The sequence below is a fragment of the Podarcis pityusensis genome (assembly GCF_964106645.2).
Source record: "Podarcis pityusensis genome assembly, chromosome: Z".
NCBI classification, from domain to species: Eukaryota; Metazoa; Chordata; class Lepidosauria; order Squamata; family Lacertidae; genus Podarcis; species Podarcis pityusensis.
The window spans coordinates 1732626-1760014 of NC_138044.1; the positions used below are offsets into that span (position 1 = coordinate 1732626).

At 46.1% G+C, this 27389-nt stretch overlaps 1 protein-coding gene across 3 annotated transcripts in view; it reads right to left on the minus strand.

Moving 5' to 3' along the window:
• RABGAP1 (RAB GTPase activating protein 1) overlaps positions 1 to 27389 on the minus strand; it is a 96126-nt gene that overhangs the window by 56441 nt on the left and 12296 nt on the right. Inside the window, exons 2-13 of one of the 3 annotated variants that reach the window (XM_080990850.1) lie at positions 26810 to 27010; positions 17555 to 17795; positions 16285 to 16489; positions 14395 to 14569; positions 12816 to 12973; positions 10868 to 10978; positions 9978 to 10044; positions 9718 to 9820; positions 7668 to 7837; positions 5359 to 5533; positions 3584 to 3677; positions 14 to 164 (exon numbers count right to left, since the gene is read on the minus strand). In XM_080990850.1, coding sequence (XP_080846976.1) covers positions 14 to 164; positions 3584 to 3677; positions 5359 to 5533; positions 7668 to 7837; positions 9718 to 9820; positions 9978 to 10044; positions 10868 to 10978; positions 12816 to 12973; positions 14395 to 14569; positions 16285 to 16489; positions 17555 to 17795; positions 26810 to 26959 — 1800 coding nt within the window. In that variant the 5' untranslated portion in view covers positions 26960 to 27010. Of the gene's footprint in view, positions 1 to 13; positions 165 to 3583; positions 3678 to 5358; positions 5534 to 7667; positions 7838 to 9717; positions 9821 to 9977; positions 10045 to 10867; positions 10979 to 12815; positions 12974 to 14394; positions 14570 to 16284; positions 16490 to 17554; positions 17796 to 19354; positions 19379 to 26809; positions 27011 to 27389 lie in introns of those variants that run through there. The other 2 variants (XM_080990852.1, XM_080990851.1) reach the window with 2 other exon arrangements.

The following is a 27389-nucleotide window of genomic DNA, read 5'->3' on the forward strand; positions in this document are numbered from 1 at the left end:
TCCATTGGCCTACCTTTGTGATGAGGATCCGGTACTTCTCCACCAGGTGGTCGTTGTTGTGACATCCAGCAAGCAGCTGCCAAACCTCCCCCCGGAGAGCTTCAGGGACTCCGCTTCTCACCAGCGTGGACAAGGTTTTTGGTCGCACACTCAGATTCAAGTGCCTGGAAGAGAGGAAGGAGACCAGACATAAGACAAGGGGTGTGCAGGGTACAGACCATGGACTGAATGGTTTTGGGCGACTCCAACATCCACATTGATGATGCCTCAGGTCCATGATGCAGCCATGGGCCTGTCTCAGTATCTGAAGAAGTGTGCATGCACACAAAAGCTTATACCAAGAACAAACTTAGTTGGTCTCTAAGGTGCTACTGGACAATTTTTTTATATATTTTGACTGTGTCAGACCAACACAGCAACCTACCTGAATCTGTCTCACAGTTATTGGTCCAATGCACAGAAGTAGCCTTTGATCCACGTGGGGAGGGGGTGGTCTGGAAATGGTGTGTGTTTGATTATCACCCCATTGTCATAGTCAGATGACTTCCTGGTGAGGTTTGGACTTGCTATGTCTGTCCCCCCTTACAAGGGTGGGAGACCAGTTAGGATGGTCTGCCACCAGAAACAGATGGAATTGGGTGGATTCTTGACTTCTCTGGGGAATTTCCCTGTGGACAGAGGGGGTGTTCCTGTTGAGGTCTTAGTTCCACTGTGGAATGGTGAGACTCATAGGGCCTTTAACATGATCACTTCTGAGCACCCTCTCTGGCCCTGTGGGGTCTGTTTCACAGCTTGGTACATGGAGGAGTTGAGGTCAATGAGGCAGACTGGAAGAGGGTTGGAGCATAAGAGGCACAATCTCACTTAGGAGCTAACTGAGCATTTGTTCAAGATCATAATCAGGCCTACCATGTGGCAGTGAGGGCAGCAAAGAGATCCTATTTCACTGCCTCCATTGCATCCTTGGGAAGTCGCCCAGCAGAGCTGTTCTGTGTGGTCTGGAGGTTGCTTACTCCTGACCAGGAAGTGGATCTCTGGAGCACACAGTAACTAGCTGTATCCACTTCAAGCAAAACACTTCAAGGATAAAGTTGCTCAGCTCTACAGTGATTTAGATGCTGCTACTGTGAGAGTACCTGACCAGGTGTTCAATGCAACATCGAGCTCGGTGTTGTGAGATCATTTCCAATTGATGCGGTCTGGGAATATGGACAGGACACATGAAGTGATCCTTGTCCATCCTGGCTTATTAAAACTAGCTGGGCTGGGGTGACTGGATGGGTCAAAGGTGTGATAAGTGCATCCTTGTGTGTTAAGAGTGGTGCCCACTGCCCTAAAAGAGGCAGCCGTGTATCTACTCCTCAAAAAGCCAACCCTAGACCCAACAGAGTATAACAACTACAGGGTGATGGAGAGCAACCACAGGCATTCCTGGAATAGAACGATTATCTAAATCCACTACCATCTGAGTTCAGACTTGGTTTCGGAACTGAATCAGTCTTGGTTGCCCTGATGGAGGACCTTTATCATGACAGGGACATGGGAGTGTGACCCTGTTACTTCTGATAATTAATTAATTAATTAATTAATAAAATAATAATAATTTATCATTTATATACTGCCTATCCGGCTGGATTGCCCCAACCACTCTGGGTGGCTTGATCTCTGTGGCTTTTGATATCATTGACCACTGTATCCTCCTGGATAGACTTAGTGAGGTGGGCATCGGAGGTACTGTTTTACAGTGGTTCCATTCACATCAAATTCATGTCCAGAGAGTAGCACTGAATCTGTGCTATTTAATATCTACGTGAAGCTCTTGGAAGCTGCCATTAGGAGTTTGGGGGCAAGGTGTCACCAGTATTCTGATGATATACAGCTCTACTTCTCTGCAACATCTGAACCAGGGAGGCTGTGAACACTTTGGACCAGTGTCCAGATACAGCAGTTGAATTCTGGGAAAACAAAGGTTATTTGACTGGGTGGTTCCCACATTCTGGAAATTGGCAAGTTACTTGTCCTGAATGGGGTTGCATCCCCTCTGATGGAGAAAGTGCATAGTTTGAGGGTACTCCTGGATACACCTTTATTACTGGGACCTAGGTGTCCTCTGTGGCTAGGAGTGCCTTTTACCAGCTTCATCTGGTTCGCCAACTACACCTGTTCTGGGACAGAGATAGTCTGACCACTGCAGTCCAGGCACTGGTAACCTCAGGACTAGATGACTGTAATGTGCTCTATATGTGGGGCTGCCCTTGGGTCTGGTTCAGCAGCTCCAGCTAGTGCAGAATGCTGCAGCCAGATTGCTGATGGGAGCCTCTCCTCAAGAACATGTGACACCATGGTTAATGGCTGCACTGGCTGCCCATCTGTTACTGACCCAGGTTCAAGGTACTTGAATTGATTTGCAAAGTCCTGAACAACTAGGGTCCAGCCTAGCTCAGGAATCACCTGAACCCTTCTATCCCAGCTCAATCACTGAGATCAGCTGCAGGAGCATCTTTGGCCATTCCCTGAGTTGGTGAGGCTCATTTCACAACAAGAAATTGAGCCTTTAGTGCCATCAGCCCAGTCATGAGGAACACCCTGCGACTGTTGATTCTTCAGGAGCCTTCTGTGCCAACTTTTAAAGGCCTGCCGAAAACTTTTCTGTTCTACAAGACCTATGCAGGCAAATAAGATCTGCTGGTATTTGTTTCTAGTTTCTTTTTGCTTTTAAATTCTTTTTAACTTTTCAAGATGTTATTGATTGGTTTTATGTTTTTTATTGTTATAAACCACTGTAACATATTTTTGTATATAAATGTTTTTTTAAAAAAAATAATTAAACAAATCCATGCTCTTTTTAAAAAGGATGACAGATCTATCATTTTAGAAACGTGGAGGAAGCACATTCATGTATTCAGAAAGGTGGGAGGGGGACCAGGCCCACATTGGAACATATTTGGCAGGTAGGTTCACAGAAAAAAAACAGTGTGCATGTAAGTAGAATCACAGATCTGAAGAGTTGGAAGGGACTCTGAGGATCATCTATTGCAACCCTCTGAATTTCAGCTAAAGCCTCAATGACACACAGCCATACAACCTCCCCTTAAAAACTTCCAATGAAGGAGAGTCCACCACCTTCTGAGGCAGTTTGGAAGGCCTCAACATCCAAGTGCCCCATGCTCATAAATTGAGGGGAGCAGTTCCAAGGCATGCAAACGGGCACAGAACAACCATTCAACAGAGGCTGATGAATGAGGACTGGCTGGCAGGGCTCATGGCAGCAGGGGACTTCCAGGCAAGGATGCTGGCAAGAGGAGTCTGCAGCAGCCCAGGTAAGCCTTCCACTCTCAGCTGGCTTGTCTACCATGTGTGGGAAGTGGCAGTGGGTGGAAGTTGACCTCTCTTGCCCAGCAGCCTTCAAGGGGCATATCAGGTAGCAAGAAGCACAAGCTGGCTAGGACAGAATGGATCCAGTGTGTGGCAGCCTCCAGTGCCCTTACCTGCCTGTCTCTTTGTCATTGTCTTGCCTGCCTTACTCTCAACCATAAGCTTCTTCAAAGAGATTGGTTCACAATAGAGGGGTGAACCTGCTTACCATTTGGACAAGAGGTCTCCCCATGTCTCAAGGATTTTCTCTGCACACTCTTTGGAAACGTCTCCAGAACCACTCAGGAGAGGCTCGTCGTTATCTGTAAGACACAAAACCCACGCAGAGGAAGGGGACATGAGAGCATTTCTGACCTCCATTTAGAAGGAAATACTAGGATGCGCTGCACCTGTTGGATCAGGCTTAACCAGTGCAAACATGGCACAGACAGCAGGGTGGTTCAGCCCAAGCCAGAAGAGGGGGGGAAACAACACATCCCTATTTTATGCCGCGGAGCAGGAAAAGATGCTGGGCATGGGGAGCCCTTTCCAGGCAGAAGGCAGCTCTCTTTCTCTCATGCGTAGCCTTCTAGGTCTGCGAGCCAGAAACAGAGTGGGTGCAGCAACATATTTGGCTCTTCTTTTGTACTGTATGCTGCATTCCAGCCATGCAAAAGTCAGAGGTTTCTACACACTCATCAAAACAGGCTCACACAAACCTCTATCCCTGGAAGCAAGTGGGAAAAGCACCTGAGCAGGACGCAGCCTGTGGGGAGCCCTAAGGGCTGGACAGAGACCTGGAGGGTTCAATTCAGCCACCAGGCCTGAGGTTCCCCACTCATGCTCTACAGTCATGGTCAATTAACCACACAAACTAGAGAGCAGAAACTGACCACCACCCTGACCATACACGTGCACGCACACACTGCCTATGCCCCTCCTAGCCCCACCAGCACTTGCCAGCCCAGAACAAAGGCCTGCACTGAAAGCACCAGTAAGAGCTCTTAGCAGATCACTTAGGTCCTCAAAGGTCCTCTAGTCCAACCCCCTGCAGTGAAGGGATCACCGCTAGATAGGTATCTGCCAAATACGACTTTTGGCTTCATGAAAGCATTGGGAATGCTAGTATGGTAGAGGAAAAGGAAAAGCAGATTAAGTCAACCGAATGCAGCCTTGCCCAACCTGGTGCCCTCCAGATGTTTTAGACTGAAGTTGCAGTAGCCCCAAGCCTAGGGAAGGCACCCAGGTTGTGCTAAGCTGCTGTAGAAGAACAGTAGTAGTATCTGCAGTTACCTTCAGCTTTGAAGCCTTCAGTAAAAACACATACAGCGGTACCTTGGGATACGAACGGGATCCGTTCCAGAGCCCCGTTCACATCCTGAATGGAACGTAAGATGCGACGGTGCGTCTGCGCATGCGCGGGTCACGTTTTGCCGCTTCCGTGCATGCGTGCAACGTCATTTTGAGCATCTGCGCATGCGCGAGCGGCGAAACCCAGAAGTAACGCACTCCATTACTTCCGGGTCGCCGCGGAGCGCAATCCAAAAGCGCTCATCCTGAAGCACATTCAACCCGAGGTATGACTGTATAGGGCTGTGCAATATCAGGTTTTCAACATCACAATGTATCACCAGCTAAACATCGTGATATAGTGATACATCACCATGTTGATAGGAAGGAGCATCGACCCCAGACCTGCAAGGTGCTGGGATGAAACAGCTGCCACTAGCACCTGGCGCAGGGAGGAAGGAGGCAGGTGGAGAATGAAGGTTAGGTGCCAGCCAGCAAACCCCACCCATGATGTACTGCCAGGTGAAGACGCCATTGTGATCTGGCCCTCAAATCAGTCCTGGGTGATATATCAATACATCGTCCAAGCCCAAACACATAACGCGTTTGTAACCTTCTCTGCAGCAAACCTTTAGCTGATTCACAGCAAGGGGCAGTCTTGACAAAGCCATCTGCTTGCTCTGCTTCGGAGGGACACAGCTAGTCCCTTCTTACCTTCCTCTTCATCATCCTCTGGTGGGGATGGGATCATGGAGCCCTGAGATCCAGACTGTGGCAGGCGGAGCACTGGGCTCGCGGTGGTTTTTCTCCTCTCCCTTTCTGACTCACTCTCCAGGCATATGACTTCATAGAGTGTGTCTGTGCTGTTCTTCCGGTCCTTCTGCTTTATCTGAAGGATACAGGGCAGATTAGGTTTCAGCACTGTGGAAGAGCTTGACAAGAAATGCCTAGACAGACTCGCAAGCAACTTTCTGTATATATCTGTGAGAAGGCACAGGAGGAAGAAATTATTCCTATTCAACAACCACAGAGGAGGGATAAAGAAAATAATTTTGGTTAGTCTTTCCGGATTCCAGAGAGACATCTGCCAAAGGTCCTTTGCTCTGTGGCCAAAATGGCAAAACTTTATGTTAAAGCGCTTTGCTCCTCCTCTCAGAAAGCCTTGATGCATAGGAGCAAGAGGGCAGGAATGGGGGAGGGGGAGAAGAGGGAGGTATGTGGAATTCAGACAACTGCCCCGGATACAGATTCCGCTATGTTCTAGCTCCTTAATGCTTGGGGAGGGGGGATTCCAACTGCCTTCTATAAGGCAGCAAGACAAGACCTATGGACCTTCTGGGGGAGGCTGAGATGCTTTTTGTGGTTCAAGTGTTGGGACTAGGACCTAGGAGATGAGGGTGCAAGTCCTCACTCAGCTACAGAGCTCAGCGAGTGACCTTCAGCCAGCCAGGTCTTTCAGCCTAACCTACCTTATAGGGTTGGATGTGAGGATAAATGAGGAGGCAGAGAACCATATATGCCCCTTTGAACTCCTTGGTGGGATAAAAAGGTAATAATAAATAAATAAAATTAAAATATTTTCATTTCAACCTCTGATTCACTGTTCAGAGTTCCTGCCTTACAACCAGGTCCAAGATGGTTCCCCCCCCCCAACAGAAACCATTTCCAAAAATTAAGCTCAGGCTTCATTTTTTTCTGGAAAAAGTGAGTTATTCTTTTCACCAGGCTGCCGCCACTGGTAAAATTCCAACACCACTGGTAAATAAAGATAAGCATACACCCTTAACCACTTGCAGCATGGCTGCTCAGATGTCTGTAAGAATCAGGTTCTCTTTGGAGGTTTATCAGGCAAAATCTCTTTAGCACCTCTTCAAAAGAAATACCCCAAAACAAAGCAGTGCCCCTCCGCCCACAACACCCAAGATGAGCCTGGTCCTTGTAAAGAATCAGATTGGGGCTGAGAACAAGCCAAGACCAAATGAGATAACAAGCCTCACAATGAGAGTGGGTGGAGCGAGACAAGAGCCAACAGAATTAGCTCAGTAAGATAAACTTCCTTAAATTAACAAGGCTTATGCTTTTAGGGCCGAGAAATATTTATAGCCAAGAGAAGCAATTGTTCAAACTTCTCCACATTTCACCTTCAAGAGAGGAGAACATAACCTCAAAGACTTCCCACACACCCCTGTCCAACGTGCCAAGGCATGAAGTTCCACTTCTCCAGTGGAACCTCAAATGTGCTGCAATCATCGTCCTTTGATTTACAAGCAACTCCCCATTTGTGTGGGGTTGTATTCTGGGTCACTATGCGCGTCAGCAGTCGTGTGTAAGCCCATTCCGCACCCCTTTCCAGGGCTGAAAAGGATGTGTGTGTCAGGGGTTGTGTGTCAATCAGATGCCACCCGTACTATTTATTTGATTCACATCTCCCCTTTCCCCCCAATGAGCTCAAGGTGGCGTACATGATGCTCTTTCTCCCCATTTCATCCTCAAAGCAATCCTGTGAGGTAGGTTAGGTAGGTTATAGTCTGGGATCACTGTCATCCTTGGGGTTTATGAGGGAGGGAAGGAGGAGAGGGGCAGAGAGAGACTGAGGCTCCAATGGACACTGCACACTGGCTAGCCAAGTATCTCCAGAAAGTCATTTCCCATCACTTGAACTTTGAACTTTTAACTGACACACCAGGACACCCACCAACCCAAGAAGCTCAGAGAAGGTTGCAGCCCCACTTGGCATTCCAAGGAAGGAAGCAACTCTGCCCATCCCTGGGCTGCGTAAGAAGGGAAAAGATGCATAAACACAGCCTCTCCCAACCCTCCCAGCGATAGGTGGGAAGGACTGCCTGCGCAAGAGCTGGGCTCAAGCCCTCAAACGGCACCAGGTCCAAAAGTTTAGCTTTCTCCTCTGTGCGAGACCAGAGTCCCAGACGAACATAACTCAAAGGACCACAGAGTTAGGGAAGGAACGAAAGGGCCCGCCCCACAATATCCACACCACTAAGGATGGGACCCACAAGCGTTACCTGCTTCAGCTTCAGGAAGAAGTTCTCTGTGGAGCTCCGCTTGCTGAAAGGCCAGAAGAGCCTCTCGCTGGCAGGGCACACACGGACTTTGGTCTCCAGGAGGAACCGCACAGGCTCCTGCACCTCAGTGATCACCAAGTCGACAGCCGTGGTCAGGAACAGCACTTTGTCTAAGGAGAGGAAGCAGGGAAGCTGGTGTTTCCCCTTAGGCCATTCAACACAGCCCTTGCCCTGTGCCTGTGGCCCAAATCGACCATGCCAGTGTGTCCTAGACACAGGTAGCCAAACCCCAGGTACATCCATACCATGGTGACCAAGCGGGGTTATTCCCAGGTTAAGGGTGAACAGCACTGTAGCTGAAAGTTGTTGTTGTAGTAAATTATTATTATTTATTATTATTATTATTATTATTACATATAAAATACCTCACATTTTCCCCACCTGTTAAAATCACTTTTACTGTGATCTCAAAACATTTGCACGTCTCCCCATCCCATTTAATATCAGACAGAGATTGCAAGGAAAGGGGAGTGGATAGAAAGAGACTTTTAAAGGTTTCTGTAAGCATCCTCTCTCTTCCCTTTAAAGTCCCTGAGATTGGGAATTTAAAAGGGAAGAGGGAGACAATTTGCAAAGGCTTTTTCAGGCCTCTCCCCTATCTCACTTCAATCTTGAAAGTGGGGCGGGGAGCGAAGTTTGCAGAGCATTTGGCAAAGGCAATGGAGGGGATTTTTCCAGCACTGTTTCTGCTTCTTTCTTTTTGCTTGCCTTATTTATCTATTGATAAAAAAATATTTTTAAATTGATATTCATTAAAAAATATCAAAGTGCCTTGACTGTGTGTGCCTGTTCCCAGCAGAGAACCAGCATGAGCAGCCAAAACTGAGTAGGATTTAGCCCCTGCTCTTCAGCTGACTAGGAGTAGGAGGGCTAGATCCTACTTTGGGCTGCAAGTCCCTGTCTGCACAGCCAAAGCAGAATTGAACCCCACCTTCCTGTCCATCATGAGTCATTTCAGCTGAGGGACAGGTAGGTGTGGTTTGTAGGAAAAGGTCTTGCAGGCCAAACCTCATCTTGGTGGGCCAAGATTGGCTTGCGGCCTGGAGGTTCCTCACCCCCACCTTAACTAGCCCATGACAGAGAACCTGGTACACTCCATAAACCAGGCAATGTTGTAGCTCACAGCCAGTATTTTAAATGGAGTCCAGAAACAAAGTCATCTCCCAGCAAGGGGAATTACATTTCCCAGCATCTGCTTCACATCTTATGTGGGCTGTCCTATCGTTTTGGTGCTATCCTCCTGCCATTGCTCCCACCTGAACTGTCTTCCAGAGTCTGGCTTGAAGGGTTAGAACACAGAGACATCAATTACGTCTCCATGCCACACACACACATGCACCCTGACTCAATGCCATCTCAGCTTGACAAAACATTCTTGACAAAACAGGTTGGCAACTTGCTGACTTGGGACCAGGTGCACTCCTGGATTTCACTTTTTTGTGGCCCTCAAACGCTTCTGAAGTTACCCCATTCTTCCATCCCATCCAAGTTCCTTCCTTCCTATTCTTCCTGATTTTATAAAAGCATGACAACAAACAAGTAGGCTTTAACTAAAGTCAGAAAGGAATTAATTTCACTTGCTTCGCAGAACAGTAATTGTATCAGTCCACTATAGTACTAACAAGAAATCCTCTGTATGCTTCTTTGAGTGTACTCCAATCTAACTCAGTGGAGCTTACACCCACCTAGACCTGCAGGGGACTAGCAATTCTAATGTGAAACAGCCATGGTGAAAACTGATAAAAGGCAGTCTTATTTCAAGGTTAGTTTATCCAGAAAACTTAAGTCTCCGGCTCCACCCACTGTCAGTATGTGGCTCTGAACAGACGACCCCAGACGGAATGAGGTCCTCGATAGGAAAAAGATTCCCTACATTCGACTATCTGGGATTGGCCACTGATCATTGCACACATATCTAGGAAAATATACAGGAAACAACTTACACATCTCAAGCAATCTGACCCAAACAGAAAAGTCACTGATCACAAACCTTTCGGTGTTTCTTCATTCAGTTTATGGAAGTGTGGAGACTTTGTGTTCCAGCTCCCAGTGATGACATAGGACTTCCCATCAGAACTTTTGCCCATAGACTCCTAAAACCACAGAACAGGGTGAGTTAAAACAAAGCCCATAGGCTCTGCTAGATCACATCACAAAATACACTTGAAATCACCTGGAAACACACAAGCAACATGTCATTTAGTGGGGCTATTTGAGGGGGAAATCTCTGGAAACTGAAGGGCACCTTACCAGATCCAACAGGTGCATATTGCCACTCTGCACATCCTTCCCAGGGCTAAGGAGGAGGCCAAAACACCTGTGATTTAAAAAGAAAAAAAGCCAACCTCTAGCAACCATTTCCATGCAGAACAGGTAGTTCTGAAAAAGGTAGTCAGATTTTATGGGGTACATTGGTGGAGAAAAACCACAGTATGTACTAAACTGTTTAACAACTGCCCCATCAGCTCTTAGAGAAGAATTGAAATGAGGAACTGGGCAGCAGGGTTAGAGGAGATTTTCAGCTCAATAGTACTTTACAAGTCAGAACATACATTGTACTTATTTTATAGATTTTATCATGCTTTTCAAGAGAGTCTCATCACAAAGCGGTGAACACAATACAAAAGACACCATTCAAAACTCAACACAACTCCAAACCTTAAAAATGCCAGCACACACAAAACCCCCTACAATCCACCAAGCACAGTAAGAATAAATGTTAGCAGCATTTCAGCATTCCACATAACAGCAACTTTATTATTTGTACCCCACCTATCTGACTGAGTTGCCCCAACCGCTCTGGGTGGCTTCCAACAGACATAAAAACGCAATAAAACATCAAACGTTTAAAAACTTCCTTATACAGAGCTGCCTTCAGATGTCTTCTAAAAGTTGTGTAGTTCTTTATCTCCTTGACATCTGATGGGAGGGCATTCCACAGGAGAGCACCACTACCAAGAAGGCCTTCTGCCTGGTTCCCTGTAACTTCTTGCAGTGAGGGAACCTCAGTGTGTGGGCTGAATGATGGGGGCAGCAGGGAGGGGGCCTGTCTGATCTTACTTGGGTGTGGGGCCACCACCAAAGATGCCCCTTCCTGAATGCCCACCAAAGCTCTTCAGAGGAAATAGACACAAAGTTACCTTTCAATTGCCAGTTCTTTGTTGGTTGTCTGTTGTACGTAAATGACGATCTTCTTGTCGATGCCTTGGCGCAGTTTAAAGCACTGCCGGTCCTTGTCTTTGGGCACAGCACTGTGGTCAAAAAGGGAAATATTCACACGGTCCTCTTATTTGTAGTCACAAATTTGAGAACAGAATCAGTAGGCAAGTGAGAGTTTTCACAGCCTGGTGAGTCCAGAAATCTAAGAGAGTTGGTGATTCGACAAGGACAACAGCATGCCCTAAAACAGGAATCACCAGTATTTGAAATCTCACACACCTCTCTCTTGCTCTCCATCCCACACCTGAAATAAGGCTGGGGGGGGGGGGAAATCAGTGTTTATAGTTTCTTTCAAGCATATTGAGGGTGGTGGGTAGTCTTAATGGAAAACAGCAGCTAGGGAGGCAAGAATTAATCTCCAGGACACACACACTCATACCACAACACCAATTAGGCTTGAAAAGGCTTTTTAGAGTCTGATTGCAGCAGGGTATGGAAGGATGGTAGGAAATAAGTGTTCCAACCAATATTGGAGAACAAACAGTAAAGTGTAGAGGAATGAAAACATAAGGAACTGGAAGCCCGAGAATGGGGTGAGAAGATCTAAGATTTAGCTGAGGTGGTAATTGTAGACTGGGTTTTTTTAAAAAACAAAAAACCTAAGACGTACTAGAATGTAGCTTCCTATCAACAATACGCACAGCACTCTCTTTTAAAAGAGGCACCAAGATTTTAAAAAGGCAATTTCTTTTTGCTCAGCCACCAGTCTGTTTGACACATGTAGAGCTGCTATGACAAGAATGAACAGCAGGTGGCCTCACAGCTCTATGACTCCAAAGGCAGTGCACATCAGAAGGAAAAAAGGGTGGTCACTAGATAAAGCAAGCTAAGGATACAGGTCTTAAGTTTTCTGGGCTTGGCAATGGGCGCTCAAATGCAACAAGGTCAAGAGACCAGTATCTCCAGCATGTATCCAATGGGGAAAAAACCGCTTTGAGGGAAGGAGGCTGGACAAGATGGGCCACTGGCCTGATACAACAAGGCTCTTCTGCTTTTTTTTAAAAAAAAAAATAATATTACATTTTCTATTTTTGTAATCACAATATCCATACATACGTCAATAAACTCAAACCTCACTCTTACCAGAGCATCAACCCCCTCCCGCCCCTCTTCCTGACTTCCATATATATTTACTTTAATCTTAGCATTTCTATAAGCACTTTTTTACCTTCTCTCTTATTTTTATATTTCCCTTTCCAACAAGGCTCTTCTTATGGTCTCAAGGGAGACCTGGAGGGGCACAGTTCCCCGTTGTGGTCTTAGGAGGCCCTCCTCTTTAGGCAGTAAGGTATATTACTTCACTTTAAAAATATGGTTGGCCAGCCCTGGGGCCTTTGTGAGGCCTTCCTACTCCTTCTGCTGGGAGGGGTCCTGAACGTCTGCCCCAGAGTGTTGCCCTGTCAGGGCCAGGATCCAGCCCCCCGATCCAGCTGCACGGTGGCTCTTCCCTTCTTAACAAAAAGGGCCACTACTGAACAAAGTCCAAGCCAGAAGAAAACAGCACATAAAATTCCCATACCTGATTTCAGACAATGTGCTTCATTTTTATTGGATGGTAGCCAACGAAGTCCATATTTATTTCAATGGGTCTACTCTGGGAATAACTTAGTCAGCTATCACCCATTTTAGCTTCCCGTTTACTGACCCCTCATTAACCACACCCCCTGCATCATTCATAAAAAATAAAATATACCATTTTTAAAAGGTTAACACAATAAAATCAGACTACATCCACATAAAGACCATTTCAAGCAACATAAAACAATTCTTTAAAAAGCATTTTAAAACCCAGCTAAAAATAACTTGGACCATATTTCATGTTGAAATGGGTTCTGGAGAGAAGCATCAAATGAAGAGGGGAAAGCACACCTGAAATATCCTTTCCCATCATCTTCTTTTATTTCCAGAGAAACGGAGAAAGTAAATATGTCACTGTCTGGTGTCTGCGGGGCAGAGGGAGCAGCAAGCGGGGTTTGTTTGGCAGAGCGGCGGAAGGCGGTGGCAAAACTGTACAGGATCCGACTCACCTGTGGACACGAAGAGCCAGAGAGAAAGAAAGTCAGCAGCTGGGATTCCTAGTGGGGAGCAGAGTTAGGGAAACAGCTCTTTTGTTATTTCTGAGGGTGGAGTGAGTTCGTGACTGGCTTAGCAGCTATCCAGTGCACTTTTGAAGTTAATGAGGGTTTCAACACAGGGCTGGTGAGAAACTCTAATGTAGTTTTCCCCAACCTAGTGCCTTCCAGAGGCTTTGGACTACAACTCCACCAGCTCCACCTAGCAGAGATTAATGGCCAGGCATGGCAGAAATTGTAGTCCAGAACCTCTGGAGCACACCAGGTTGAAGGCGGCTCTTGTAACTGCTACATTACACCCACTCTGTTTGTTTTGATAGGATATGCTTTTCCGCTTTCATTAGGATTCTCCAAACTCCCGTCAGTTGCTCAGCCTCACTCTTTGAATTTGGTGCCTGAATGGAAGACCTCTACCATGGCTTCCTTCAACAGTGCAATTCTATGCATGGCCTTTCAGAAGGAAGTCCTACTGTGTTAAGTGTACACAAGGCTGCAGCCCAAGTCTGTGACTATGAGCCAAATCAGAAATTTGTGCCAAAATCTAACAAATTATTCCATCTTGCAAGTGCATATCTTGAAATCCTTCTCAGCAACACTGCTCGTTATCAACGCAGAGAAGAAAGACCTGATCACAGTCAGAGTTTAATGAGCCCAGCCCAGAATAACTGAAGCATAAAAGGTAAAGGTAAAGGTACCCCTGCCCGTACGGGCCAGTCTTGACAGACTCTAGGGTTGTGCACTCATCTCACTCTAGAGGCCGGGAGCCGGCACCATCCGAAGACACTTCCGGGTCACGTGGCCAGCGTGACGAAGCTGCATCTGGCGAGCCAGCGCAGCACACGGAAACGCCGTTTACCTTCCCGCTGGTAAGCGGTCCCTATTTATCTACTTGCACCCAGGGGTGCTTTCGAACTGCTAGGTTGGCAGGCGCTGGGACCGAACGACGGGAGCGCACCCCGCCGCGGGGGTTCGAACCGCCGACCATGCGATCGGCAAGTCCTAGGCGCTGAGGTTTTACCCACTATGAAGCATAGTATGATGCTAAACTGTCAGCACAAATAAATGGCTGGAAGCAGAAGATCTGTATCATCAGGGTTACCAAGTATCACTAAGAAGGTACTGACATTATACGAAGGAGATTCCTTCTTTGGCGGGAAGAGGAGGACATAAATTTAATTAATAAATGAAATACACCTAGCTGCCTTAATACTGATTCAGACCACTGATCCTTCCAGCTCAGTATTGTCCACACTGATTGGCAGCGACTCTCCAGGGTTTCTATACAGGATCTCTCTGGAGATGCCAGGGACAAAACCTGGGATCTTCCACATGCAAGGCAGGAGCATCAACAAAGGCAAAGCAGATGCTGAACTTACAGCTTCTTGGATTTCACACCGGAAGACATGAATTCTGAAGAGCTCTGAGTTGTAATGGCTTTCAGTGAAAGCGAAGCAGTCGCTTTCTGGAGTCCCGTCGTGTCCCCGCACACAGAACAGGATCTTGTAAATGGGATAGTTGGCTATTTCGCTGTTCGTTGGGGGTTCTAGCAGCCTGCAGAGCAAAAGGGGGAAATGAAGGTGTGAGCTGCAAATGCTTCACCTTGAAGACAGACAAGCTGCAAGTAGTTTAATGCTGGATCCAATCTTTAACTAATTAACTGGTCAATTTAAGTGAGCAAAATCTTTTCTAATAGGCTAAAAATGGATCTAAATTGAGCAATTTAGCTCATATTCAGAAGTGCACCTTCTGTGTTTCTGCTTTCTTTCTTACTGAATGCTTTTACAGCTCTCCTTAAAGGAAGCAAATGTGGTTTTCAAAGACACACGTTTCCCTGATGGAGGACTGTTCATACTTGACGCCCATCATGATCTATGGGATGGCTTTGAAAATATGAATTTATTCCCGACTCTCTTGAATCACTCTGTACCATCCCAAGAGTATTATATTTGTAAATGCCAGGTTCACTGATTGGAGGGCAGAGAGGACATCATTAGGCCCTCACTCCCACTAGCAAAGACTTCCACTAAGGCAACATGACTTTCCCTATCTCTCCTCCCACCCCCAATTGGCTTCGGGGGTAGGAGAACCCTCAGAACAGCATGGGATAAGCTGAATTGCTTGCTCTGTTGGAATAACTGCCATAGTGCTACACTGAATTCCTTCCACTGGACATTACAGATAATTTTAAAAAGAGTTCTGTTCTTTTGCTGTTATTAAAATCTTCCGTCCACATAAATCAGAAGTTGCAGGAGCAGACTAGACAATAATTATGCCTCCATTCTCCCATTTATAGATTTCTTGTTTGAGTTTAACACCTGTTATCTGAAAAATAGTAAAATCAGTGCTAGCACAGAAAAGCCAGCACTAGCCACCAGAACACCTGGGAGGCTGGGGGAGTGAACTTCCCTTCACTGACTTCCCCACCACCCACCTGCGTTTCTGCTGCTGGCAAATGCCTTTGGACAAGAAACCAGAGAGTTGGCGGTGAACCATCTAGCCTGGTGAGAAGATCCCTAGCCCAACTGAACTGCATCTAAGTCAGGCTGCTGCAGTCACCGTGGAGTGAAGCAAGACCGCACACTTACTTACAGTACGGGTTGGCTTTATTTATTTATTTTGCCCATTAACTTAAGATTTTGCACTGTACTTGTATCTAGATTCATTTCTTTGCAATACAGTAAGCCCACAACGTTCGCACATTTAACTTGTGTACATTCAGCTTTACAAGCTTCAGAAAATAATTTATAAAAATTAAGAAGGGGCTGGGTACTGGGGAAAAAGACGTTTGCAATCCCACCCACCATTTCACCTTGAAGTGTTTTGACTATACGTGATTTTGGCTTTAGGCATAATGTCAAGAATGTAACCCCTGCGTAAGTTGTGGGCTTGCTGTACTGGCATTTATCCTATGCTTCCTGAAATGTTTTTTTTGTCTTATTTGAATGCCCTGACATGTTCCATAGCAAGTTGTGTCCCCACCCCCACCCCCAATGTTTTGTACTTTGATAAACTGCTTTAGCACTGTGGACAAACAGCATACAAATAAATGAAACTTAAAAAAAAGAAAACAAACAGCCACAATTTACAACCAGTTTATCAAAGAAGACACTTTTCAGAAGATTGTCTTGATGTTGCCCCATAGTAACCATGAGGCAACTTAGAAACTATTGCCACAGTATACAAAGCAGGTCCTAAAAAACACCACTGCCAACGACAGGCGGCCCTACACAGCCTCCCCCAATGCCACACCACAAGTGGGAAAGTACCTCACAGTTCCTTCCGACACATTAGGAACCGAAAGAGTCACGTCCACGGAAATCTCACACTGGCTTCGCAAGATGGACATCATCCTCAGGGCCTCCACCTCGCTCCTGGGAGCATTGACCGAGGCACAGCCCAAGTAAGTGAGCTTGCTGAAGACAACGCTGTCCTCATCAGCAACTGGAGTAAAAGGACTCGACTCCTCGGAATCTACAAAACAGCAGAAAAGCGGAGTCCGTTAATTTGTGTATCAAATTGCTAAATTGGATCAGTATCCTCTACCACTCACATTAAGTTAAAATGAGTCTCTCCTGTGTAACCAATCTGACTCTCAGATATGACTATTTGCACCCTATTTGATAAGCAGGGGTGCCAATGGGAAGCTTTAGTGATATAAATGATTGAAATTGGCCCCTTCCCCCTTAAAAAGCAACCCACCCTTTAGGGAATGGTTGTGAAAGACCAGCCATGATTGGAAAAACCAGTTCTGAAGAGAACAGCTAGGAAGGACAATGAAGCCCCCTGGCCAGTCTCTGCTCAGGATACACAAAGGCTGTGCGTATTCTGCTCCTCTCCAAGAAAGCACCACAGAAGTGCAAAAGGCTGTATCTGGCAGGGTTCAACCTCAACAAGATTGTCAAGTTCCTAGGCATTACTGCTGTGCAGGTTAAGACTTAGTAACACATTTATATTCTGCACTTTCCATCCTTTTAAGCCTACCCCCTAGGGCAGCTCCCAACCAAAATATCTAACCAAAATATCAGAACCAAGTAACGAACAACACCAGGGAGGACCAGGAAGAGTCACCGGTCCCAGTTTCATAAAAGACAGGCTTGAACAAGGCCATTTTGACCTGCCTTGTAAAACACTCCCTATGAAGTGGTCAGGTCTCTTACAGAGCAGGGAATTCTATATTGTGGATGCCACTGAAAAGTTCCCCATGTCCCCTGCCTTCACCCTCTGAACCTCAGAGGATAGATACAAAAGAGAAGGCCTTTGCATGAAGTTAGTTGACCAGCTGCTGTCCCTTGCCATTTGTCAGCTGCCTTGAGTGTTTCTGCTGGCTTTCTCCATTATTGCCCAAGCTAATTGTTCGTTAGCTGCCTTGAGTGTCATTTTGACAGGAAGGCACAATATGAGTGTATTAAGGAATGACTTTAGAAACTCACCCCAGATTTGCTCTGCATCTGTGCTTCCTTCTCTTTCTTTCAGAGGCTTCTCATGACCCGGTTGTGCCCTCTCATTTCCCACCCACCTGCCCCAAATTTCTCTCACCTCCCTGCGCTGGCTTCACTGGCAAACTCATATCAGGTTTCTGGGGTCCCGCCACAGACACAGGGTTAATTGTGGAGGATGCAGAAGCCTCGAGGAGGACTGGCTCATCTCCCTCTCCTCCATCATGATGGCTGTCCTCCTCCTCGTGTTCTCGGTCATTTGATTGGTCTTCGATGGGGGGATCCATTAGGACGTCTTCAAGCTCTTTCTGCAGTTGCTGCTCACTCCCATTCCCTATAATCTGTGAAAGCAAGTGGCAAAGGGTGAGCCAAAAGAGGAGAGATGGGGGCTTGACTGAGACCAGACACACATTCACTACAGGAGGCTAAACAGAGGTTAAAAGTAGTTCAAATAACATTGCATTTTCTCAACTCTCTCAAGAGACACTGATATCACTAGAAGGTTTCATTGGGTATCTGCAATGTTCATGAAAACAATACATAAGCATACTAAGATCTCGGCCTTCTGGAGATGCAACAGGTTTGGCCAAGAAAATGCTGCACTGCTCTCTCCAGCACAAAAGCAGCCTTACAGACTTCTGAATGTGTAAACTGCACAGTAGAGACACAGAATCAAGAGCAACAACTAGTGGAATTCCGATGGGCATTAATGACAGCAAGGAGCTGGGAATAGCGTGGCTGAGCATTCCAGAGTGGTTAAAGCAGACTGGGAAGAGGCTGCAGCACCTTCACAACTCATAGATGAAGGCAACTTCTCCCAGGCACCCAAGCTGCCAGGGCTGCCCTTGTGGTCAGCACCATACCTATTTCTACCATGGCTTTCTATTCCCCACCTAATCCTTCCACATTTACCAATTTAACTAAAATGCCTGCCTGCTGACAAGTCCTAGCCTGTGAAGTTACACCTAGATCAAATAACATCTGACCATCCCAAACACATTTGTGTCAAAACAAAGGAATAATATAGTATTTACTAAGGAGAAAGAATGCAAAGAGGCGCCCACTCAGAAGTCTTCCCACAGCCTGCTGCATAAGGCAGCAGTGCTAGTGTTTAGCCTTTCAGACCTAGAGGCAGGGCCCAAGCCTCTGGTCAAACGTGCTGGGTGACCTTCAGCTAGTCAATGCTTCTCAAGTCTGACTTGCATCACAGGGTAGTTGTGAGGGCAAAAAGAGGCACCATGTTACTGATTCCATTGGAGGAAGACTGGGATAAAAATGTTGATTACTATTAAGCACTAAAGCCAAAGCTGTATGGTATGCGGCTCCTTGCTCCTGTTTCCCCCTCACAGACAGGGACCATGTAGCTCCCTTGGCACTCCTGACTGCACTTATAACCCCAGCATTTCCTCCATGGAGCTCAAGGTGGCTCACATGGTTCTCCCTCTCCTCATTTATTGCTCACAGTAAAATAGCTTAGGCTGAGAAGCACTGACAGGCCCAAGGTCACCCAGTGAGTTTCATGACTGACTTGGGATTCAAATCTGGTCTCCAAGCTTCTAGCCTGACACTCTAGCCACTACACTACCCTGCCAAAACCACCCTGCCTCTGAGCCCCCACTTCTCCCTCCCATCCTGTGCCATGGTTCTCCACCACTGCCTGGCCACAAACATCCCTCTCCCCCTGCGTGCCTTGGCCACCTTCCAGACTCACAGAGCTGACACTTGGCCAGAGGTAGTTTGTGGTCAGACGTATCTTATGGCTGCTTCCTCCAAGATGTTCAAATGAGAAGTTGAAGGAAATGATTCAGAATGCAAGCACTCCCAGCTTCCCCAGGAGAAATAACTGGGTACAGCCACCTTTTAAAAACATCCCCCTCCATCTACTCTCCACCTCACTTACCTGATGGCTGCTTCCTTCCAGCAAAGAACACCAGTCACTTAAGCCTCCAGTGAAGTGGAAGTGCAAACAGTACACAAAACAGGAGTTTTCCTGCCCTGTCAACGTGGGAGTAAACTACTGGAATGGTAGGTGTGGAGATGCCACCTAGTCACATTCACTTCCATCTCCAGGAAAGGAGGCAACCTCCAGAGCCACAAAGCTGGCCAATCCTGGCTCACAGATTCAATGCGACCGAGGCCATAGCCACATGGAACATTACTGTCTCCACTTGGAAGGAAGTCTTTCATGTATCGGTACAAGGACAGACCAAGATGGCCTGAAATCTGGTTAAGCCTGTTGAGCTAAATTAGACAGCAGGTAGCTTTGCCCTGTAATTTGCATCAGAAGAGAACGAGCCTTTGGAGAAAAGCTGTAGGCTCAGAGGCAGAGCAGTCACCTTGTGTACCAAAGAGGGGCTCATTGTGAGTCCCTGGCATCACCAGTTAAAATAATCAGAAAGCAGGTGGAGAGGATAGACCTTTGCCCAAGATCCTGGAAACTGTGGAGCACAGAATCTTTTTTAACCCAAGGGCTGCATTTCATTTATAGGGAACCTTCTGGGAGCCAGAATCAAACGTAGGCAGAGCAATGCATGTGACTCTTGCCTTTGAGATGTAGGCTACATTCCAACCATGCAGCAGCAGCAGCAAGGGATTTGCACACACCTCTCCATCCAGGCAAGCTAGAGGCTTCATCACAGTTCGAAGGCCAATTCCAGCCAAGCAAAGGAGCCCAAGGAGGATACAGAGCAAGGCTAGTAAGGGGCATGGTCTGTGGAAACTGTGAAGATGGTCCTGGCAGCCGGAAACACAGGACTGGATTCTGCCCTGGGCCTAAGGTTCCCCACCCCTTGAGTAGATAATGCTGACCAACGCCCAGGGTCTGACTCAGTCTGAGGCAGTTTGACATTTCTTTTAAGTGCAGTAGAAGGCTATTGCCTAGGTTTCTGTGCACAGAGAAGACTCCAGCAGACAGAATGAAGAGGCATCCACAAATAATCTGCCCTTAAAAAGTCTAAATCCAAAAGGAGGGAGAGGAGATCTTTGAGGACATTTAACTGCATAAAAGACCATATGCAAAGGGGGCATTTCAGCTGGAGAGACTTGCTGGTTTCCAGAACAAGAGAAACAAATACAGTAGGACTTAATTGATATGTTATAATGCAGGTGTGAGAAACCTGGGGCTGCCCAGATATTATTGGGCCTTCAACCCCAGCCAGCATGGCCAATAGTCAAGGATGTTGGGAGTTCTGTCCAGCAACAGTTGGAAGGCTGGAGGTTCCCCATCCCAGCATAATATATGAAGGGATACAAGTAGACATTGGGCAGCAAGGAGTGCGTCTGCATGCCAGCCAGCGGGTTCATCATCACCTGTAGTGATTCTAGGGGTTGCTAGTGCGTAAGCCGGTGCAAACACCTGGCTGGGTTGCCTGAGTGAACCTTTTCTGTCCGGACAGCCACTCACCCGTGGCTGACTCAATCGCTGGCAGAATCCGTCAGTGGGCGTTTCTTAAACTTCTTCCAGCAAAGAAGCTCTTTGACGCCTAGTCTCCTCCTACTCTCTCTGCGCGAAAGCCTTCTGCGCAAGGAGGGCGTAGGCAGCGGAGGACCTCTACTCTCCCCGCTGGTCCCCGGCAAGGAGTCATGGGACCGCCTCGCCGCTTCCCCCATCTGCCCCCCTTCTCCACTGGTGCTACGCTGATTCTCTTCCCCAGAAGATGGGCTGCCTCTCCCAATCCCGGGACGCTCTCTGGAATCCCTCTGGATTTTGCTCTCTCCCTCCGGCACTGATGGCAGTTTCCTGACATCACCCATTAACATTACAGGAACCAGGTTGTTAGTCATTGCTATGTACACTGTAGGTGACTGCAGCCCCGTTCTCGGGTCTTTGGCTGCCAATGATGAAGCGGCATTTGGCCCACCATAGGTAACAAACTTGCTTCCCTCTAACTCTGGACCTTTTGGGTGGCCCTAAGCAACATGTGACCCTCACATCCAAGCAAGTCACTGGGCTTTGAGAAGGTGTGAGGTGTGAGAGAAGACCTCTGGCAGGGTCTTAAAGTCCTCCCGTCTCCTTTCCAAAGCAAAGTTAGTGCTTTCCCAGCTTTGGGAAGAAGATGGGAGAGCTCTAGGACCCTGCCAGAGCCTAACGCATCTTTCCCAAAGCCCAGAGCCTTGCTTATCCAGCTTTAGGAAGGCAGCACAAGGGTTGGTGGAGTGGCTTCGCTTCCTCTGCCCCAGCCCCACATGCAACAAGGCAATATGCAGCCAGAGTTAGAAACTCAGATATATAAGCTACCGTATTTTTTGCTCTATAGGACACACTTTTTCCCTTCTAAAAAGTAAGGGAAAATGTGTGTGTGTCTTATGGAGCGAATGCAGGCTGCGCGGCTAAGCCCAAAGCCAGAACAGAGAGACGGAGCGCTGCGCAGTGCTCCATCTCGCTGTTCTAGCTTGGGGTTAGCTGCGCAAAGCTTCCGCAGGGCAGCGGGGTGCCTTCACCCCGCTGCCCTGCGGAGGCTTCAAAGCCTGTCCCTGAAGCCAAAACAGCAAGAGGCTATCCCAGAAGCCAGACCCCTCTGGCTGTTCTGGCTTCTGGGGTTCAGAATTTTTTTCTTCTTGTTTCCTCCCCCCCAAACTAGGTGCATCTTATCATCCGGTACGTCCTATAGAGCGAAAAATACAGTAATTGTCAAATTGCACCTTGAACCTAAGTTACGGTCATCACAGCAGAATGTCTAGGTACCTTTTTTAAACTGTGAAATTTATTGTTATTGTTATTATTATTATTCATTTCATTTATACACCACTTTATATTTTAAAGAAAAAATCTCAAAGCGGTTTACAACATATTAAAACATCAAATAAAACAATCCGGTATAAAACAAATTCAAGCTTCAAGGAAAATATTTTGGATCCTTCCAGGGTGGATTCGATTTAAATTAAATTTCTTTAAATCACGATTTAAATCACTAGTCAGTAAGACTTGATTTAAATCATTTTTTTACAGAAAGACTCATTCTTGCTAGTATGATCTTAATATTTACAACCAGATGAAGGTTTCATTTTTGGAATAAAAAAAATTCAGAGTAGTTTTTACAGTTATATCAAAAATTACTGATTTGGTTATACTATTAGAAATACATAGACCATTAATTATGAAATTATAGTGAGGTTTAATAAGTTAAGTGTTTGCATTTGGACATCCTTTCCACTGTACTTTATTGGAATGAGAAAAATAATCATTTCCTTAATAACAATTTAAACCATTTATTTAACTAAGACAATACTGTAGCATTAAAGCATACGTATCCATCTTTGTTAACTGATGTGGTTAAACAAAAAATTTTAATTAAAAAAATTTAGTTTCAGCACACATGAGAAACTTAAACAAATCCTTATTTCCTGATGAATAGCCTTTGGACTATAATGTAACTTAAATAGAAAACTATCTTTAAAAATATTTTTCCTCCAAAAGCATTTTATTTTAAAAATCTGATTTAAATAAAAAAATCTGATTTATTTTTCTTTAAAAAATCATTGATTTTTATCCACCCTGGATCCTTCTCTAAGTGACATTTTGTTTTCTCCATAGTTATTTACCTACTTAATCTATATAGCTGCCCCTTAGCAGAAGTACTCTAGGAAGCCACCAAGGTGTAGTGGTTATCGAGTGTCGGACCAGGACCTGGGAGATCAACTCCCCACTCAAGTCGTGACCTTGGGCTAGTCACAGCCTCTAAACCCACCTCACAGGGTTGTTGTACGAATTAACCGACAAGGGGGTGAGCCATGTACCCCTTGCAGAATATGGTGGGATATAAATGCAATAAATAAGCCCTTCTGCTTACCTGCTTAAGAAAGCTGGAGAGGCTAGCCAGATGGAGATATCAGTTGCCAACCTGGCATCCAAAGATCTCCATGTGGTCGCTAATGGACCTGCTCCAGTTACAAAACTCACATGATGCCTGGCTGTGTGCAGCCTGTGAGTTCAGGGTTGAAGTACTCTTGAAACCCACTTTGGTATGAAAAGCTGGATTGCTGGTAACGCAAGAGAATAAGAGGCCTGCTGGAACAGGACAATGACCCCTTTAGTCCAGGATCCTGTTCTCACAGTAGCCAACCAGATGATTGTGGGAAACCCACAAGCAAGCACAAAAGCACTCTTCCCTCCTGTGGTTTCCAGCAACTGGTGCCAGGATCAAAGCATGTTGGCAAGAGGCCCTTATTTTGCCGGGTGCTGTCAAGTCTTTCAACTCACTTCAACCTCTGATTAGCACCCCCCCTCCAAATGTGTAGGCAAACGAAGGGCAAAAGCAAGCACAGAAGTGACTCCCCCAGAACAACGCATGTTAAAAGATGTGTGCGCTCAGACACCTCCCAGCCCGATCACTGCTCACATAATGTAGGAAGCTGCAGTATACAGAGACCAACTACCTGATTACCTAGGAAAGTATTGTGAGAGGCAGGGTCTCTCAAGGGTCCGAGGCAGATCCTAACCCTTCTAACCAGAGAGGCTGTCAGGGACTGGGCAATGGTCCCCCAGCCCCCAACATATGCAAACACACAGTCAAGTAAACTAAAGGAGGAGGCCGTGTGATTCTGAATACTGGCTGCCAGGAATCACATGTGGGGAGAGCTGCTGTCAGTGTTAGAAACTCAGGTACATAAGATATTCACCAGATGGCTCCTGAAATCTAGGTTACAGACGCCACAACATAATTCAGTCGCCCTTTCCATTTATTTTTTCTAAACACATGAACTAATATATAGTTCACATCAGTGAGACCTTGTTAATATAACATTTTTAATAGCAATTCTTAACTGGGCACCACAAACATAAATGGGGCTCAGCCCCTGCAATAGTGGTCAATAATTAATATTCACAGTTTTGACCACTGTTTACCACAGGTCTCATCCTTCCTCTGTGGTAGCCCATCACTTCTCCCATTCCAGCAATGCAACTTCCCCATCCTCCCAGTGAGAAGCCACAACCGTGGAACCAGCGTAAGCTCATGCCATGGATGTGCCCTAGAATTTCTAGCTGTGCTTGAGCATTGCAAGCTCTTTCCAGGCTCTACAACTTTAAGAAGGTAAAAAAGAAAAAAACAATCTCACCATGTAATAATTACTCCCTTGGAAGAGGCATGGCGATAGGAAGTGAGTGTCAAGAGCGGCATTCAAAGCAGTGCTAGCATTTATGATCAGAGCTCAAGCCTTGTTCAACAGCATTCCCAATGGTGATACGGCAGTAAATGTGTTTACACACACACCAAAAAAGCCACTGGTAAATTTTATATTTCATAAGTTCATTGAGAAGAATGAATGGATGCCAACTGAAAACCCAATACAGTGGTACCTCAGGTTACATACACTTCAGGTTACATACGCTTCAGGTTACAGACTCCACTAACCCAGAAATAGTACCTCGGGTTAAGAACTTTGCTTTAGGATGAGAACAGAAATAGTGCTCCGGCGGCGCGGCAGCAGCAGGAGACCCCATTAGCTAAAGTGGTGCTTCAGGTTAAGAACAGTTTCAGGTTAAGTACGGACCTCCGGAACGAATTAAGTACTTAACCCGAGGTACCACTGTATTAGGCATGCTTAGAAGTTTCAAAGCATTTCAGGTCAAATATTTACGGTGTATTGGGACAAAAAATACCACAGGATACTCATTTGCTAAATACAAGTGAAATAAATATGCTAAACTACATCACTGTAGGGCATCAGAAAGCCTTCCAAGGCAAGTTGGCAATTTTCCAATGCAAATTAACCTAATTTGCACAGATTCCCCCTCCCCCTGCATACAATCCAACCCCCGCCCCAGAAAACCCACATCACTATTTTTCAACACTCACACTCTGTATTCCAGGACATGTTTTCTCTCTGCCCAGCATGGAGAGCCTTCTTTCCATGCACAGTTATGCACTTCTTCAGTGAAGTAAGAGAGGCCAAAACTAGGAGAGGAAACCTAACAGGCTCCACGTGGCTTGGGCTTCCCCCAGGACTCATCTGAGGCTGCCCTGCTTCCCTTAAGCATCCAGACAGCAATCACTCAAACACAACAAACTCACTCAAATACCACAGCCAAGACAAGAAGCAAGATAAGGTTCAAAGCCATCCAAGTCATTAAGCACTGTATCTAACCTTGGCCTGTGATAAACACTCTAATGTAACACAGTGTGGAGTTCCAGATTAGATAATTCCGTTTGGTAATTACTGTGACCTCGAATTGTTTTTCAAAAGCCTGCTCAAGAGCAGAGCTGGGCCAGGCCCCTACTTTTTAAACAGGGAACACAATACCTTTGGGAAGAAGCCTATTCTTTAGACTCTGGAGCAGATGTAAACTAATTGGAGAAACAGGAAGCATCCACGCACTGGGCTGGAGGAAATCATTCAGTGTCTTGCACCAAGCTCAAGGTTGCCAGGGTTCCCAACAAACCACATCACATTGAAACAGTCTGCACTAAATCAGGTGGGCTGCAAGCTTGGCTTTATCAGCCACACCACGTAATCAACCAAACATTTAATAATCACAGTTCAAATACTGAAACAACAACACAGAAGAATTCTGGACACTCATGATCTGTGGCACTGGGACAACACTCCCCAACCACTCAGCACCCCTTCCCTGGTTTGGTTCAGTGCACAGTTAAAGAATATGGTCAGAAGCAGCAGCCAAGCCATGTAATTTAAACTGGGGAGAGGGCAGAAGCAGTGCTCTAGAGAGAGCCACTGCAGGTACCGATACCTAAAAGAGGAACTGATTCATGTGAGCAGGCCATACTTCATTCCCAGGCTGCACTACTACTCAGTGGCCTTCCTCAAATGCTTTCATCTGGCTGGAATGTGTGCTTCAGCTGTGATAATCTCTCTTGCTTGCCTAGACGGAGTGATATGGTGTGAGAGGGTACGTGCGCGCACACAAACCTCTGGTTTCTGAATGGATGGAATATAACATACTGACCTCTGGCAGTGTCTGGTTTTTGTTCTGCCCATCACCACCATGCCCACAAGGGAATGCAGCACTTTGACTGAAAAGTTATCCGGCCTGGCAATAGATCTTAGTTACAAAGTACTTAGCACCCACCTAACGCCCAGGTTTGCTTTCCTCCTTCTCCTTCCTAAATGTTTTTCATTTTGTATCATGCCTTTTGTATCATGCAAGTCTGAAGGCAAAGACTTGTCTTATCACTGATCTTTGCAAGCCACCCTGGGAGCCCTTTTCAGTTGAAGAGCGGTGTAAAAATGCTTCAGATTAAAAAACGATTTAATTTGGGATTGCAGAAGCCAGTTCCAGCAAATAACTGCTGACAAATGGAACAGAGTGACCGTGCTGTGCGGATATACCTTCCCTTCTTCCCCCAATACTGAACTCACATCTCTGTCTGATCAGACTTGAACTACAGGCTCTTACCTTCAGGCCTGTCTTTTCATCATCACTACCATTATTGGTGGATGGTGTTTCATCCCCTTGCCTGGAAATCAAGACAAAATCTTCGCTGTTAAGAGTGGATACCGAGTCTGAAGACACACTGATTTTTCCAACAGAGGCCTTGTCATCCATGACTTTAAAAAAAGGAAGCTTGACTCATGGATGGGCTTGTATTACAAGTACCTGAAAAACAAATAAAATAAGTATGTTTATTACTAAGCTGCTCCTAGAAAGTCATGCCTTGAGATGTTCTTAAATTCACAGCTGCACAGTGTTAAGAACCCGCACACCTCAAGCTGCTGTTGAGCCAAGTTACCACTTATCGCTACAGTTTATTTATACACCACTTTTTCAGCCAAAAAGGCCCCCAAAGCAGCAAAAATCATGTTTTTATCCAAGTTAAAATAATTACATTAAATACTATTTCCTTGTTATTGTTGGTGTATTTTTACTGTAAACTGTTCAGATATTTTCTATTATTTTATGTGGTTTAAAAATACAGCAAAATGCCAAAAACCAGGGGTGGAAAACCGATGACCCTCCAGATGTTGTTGGCTCACCA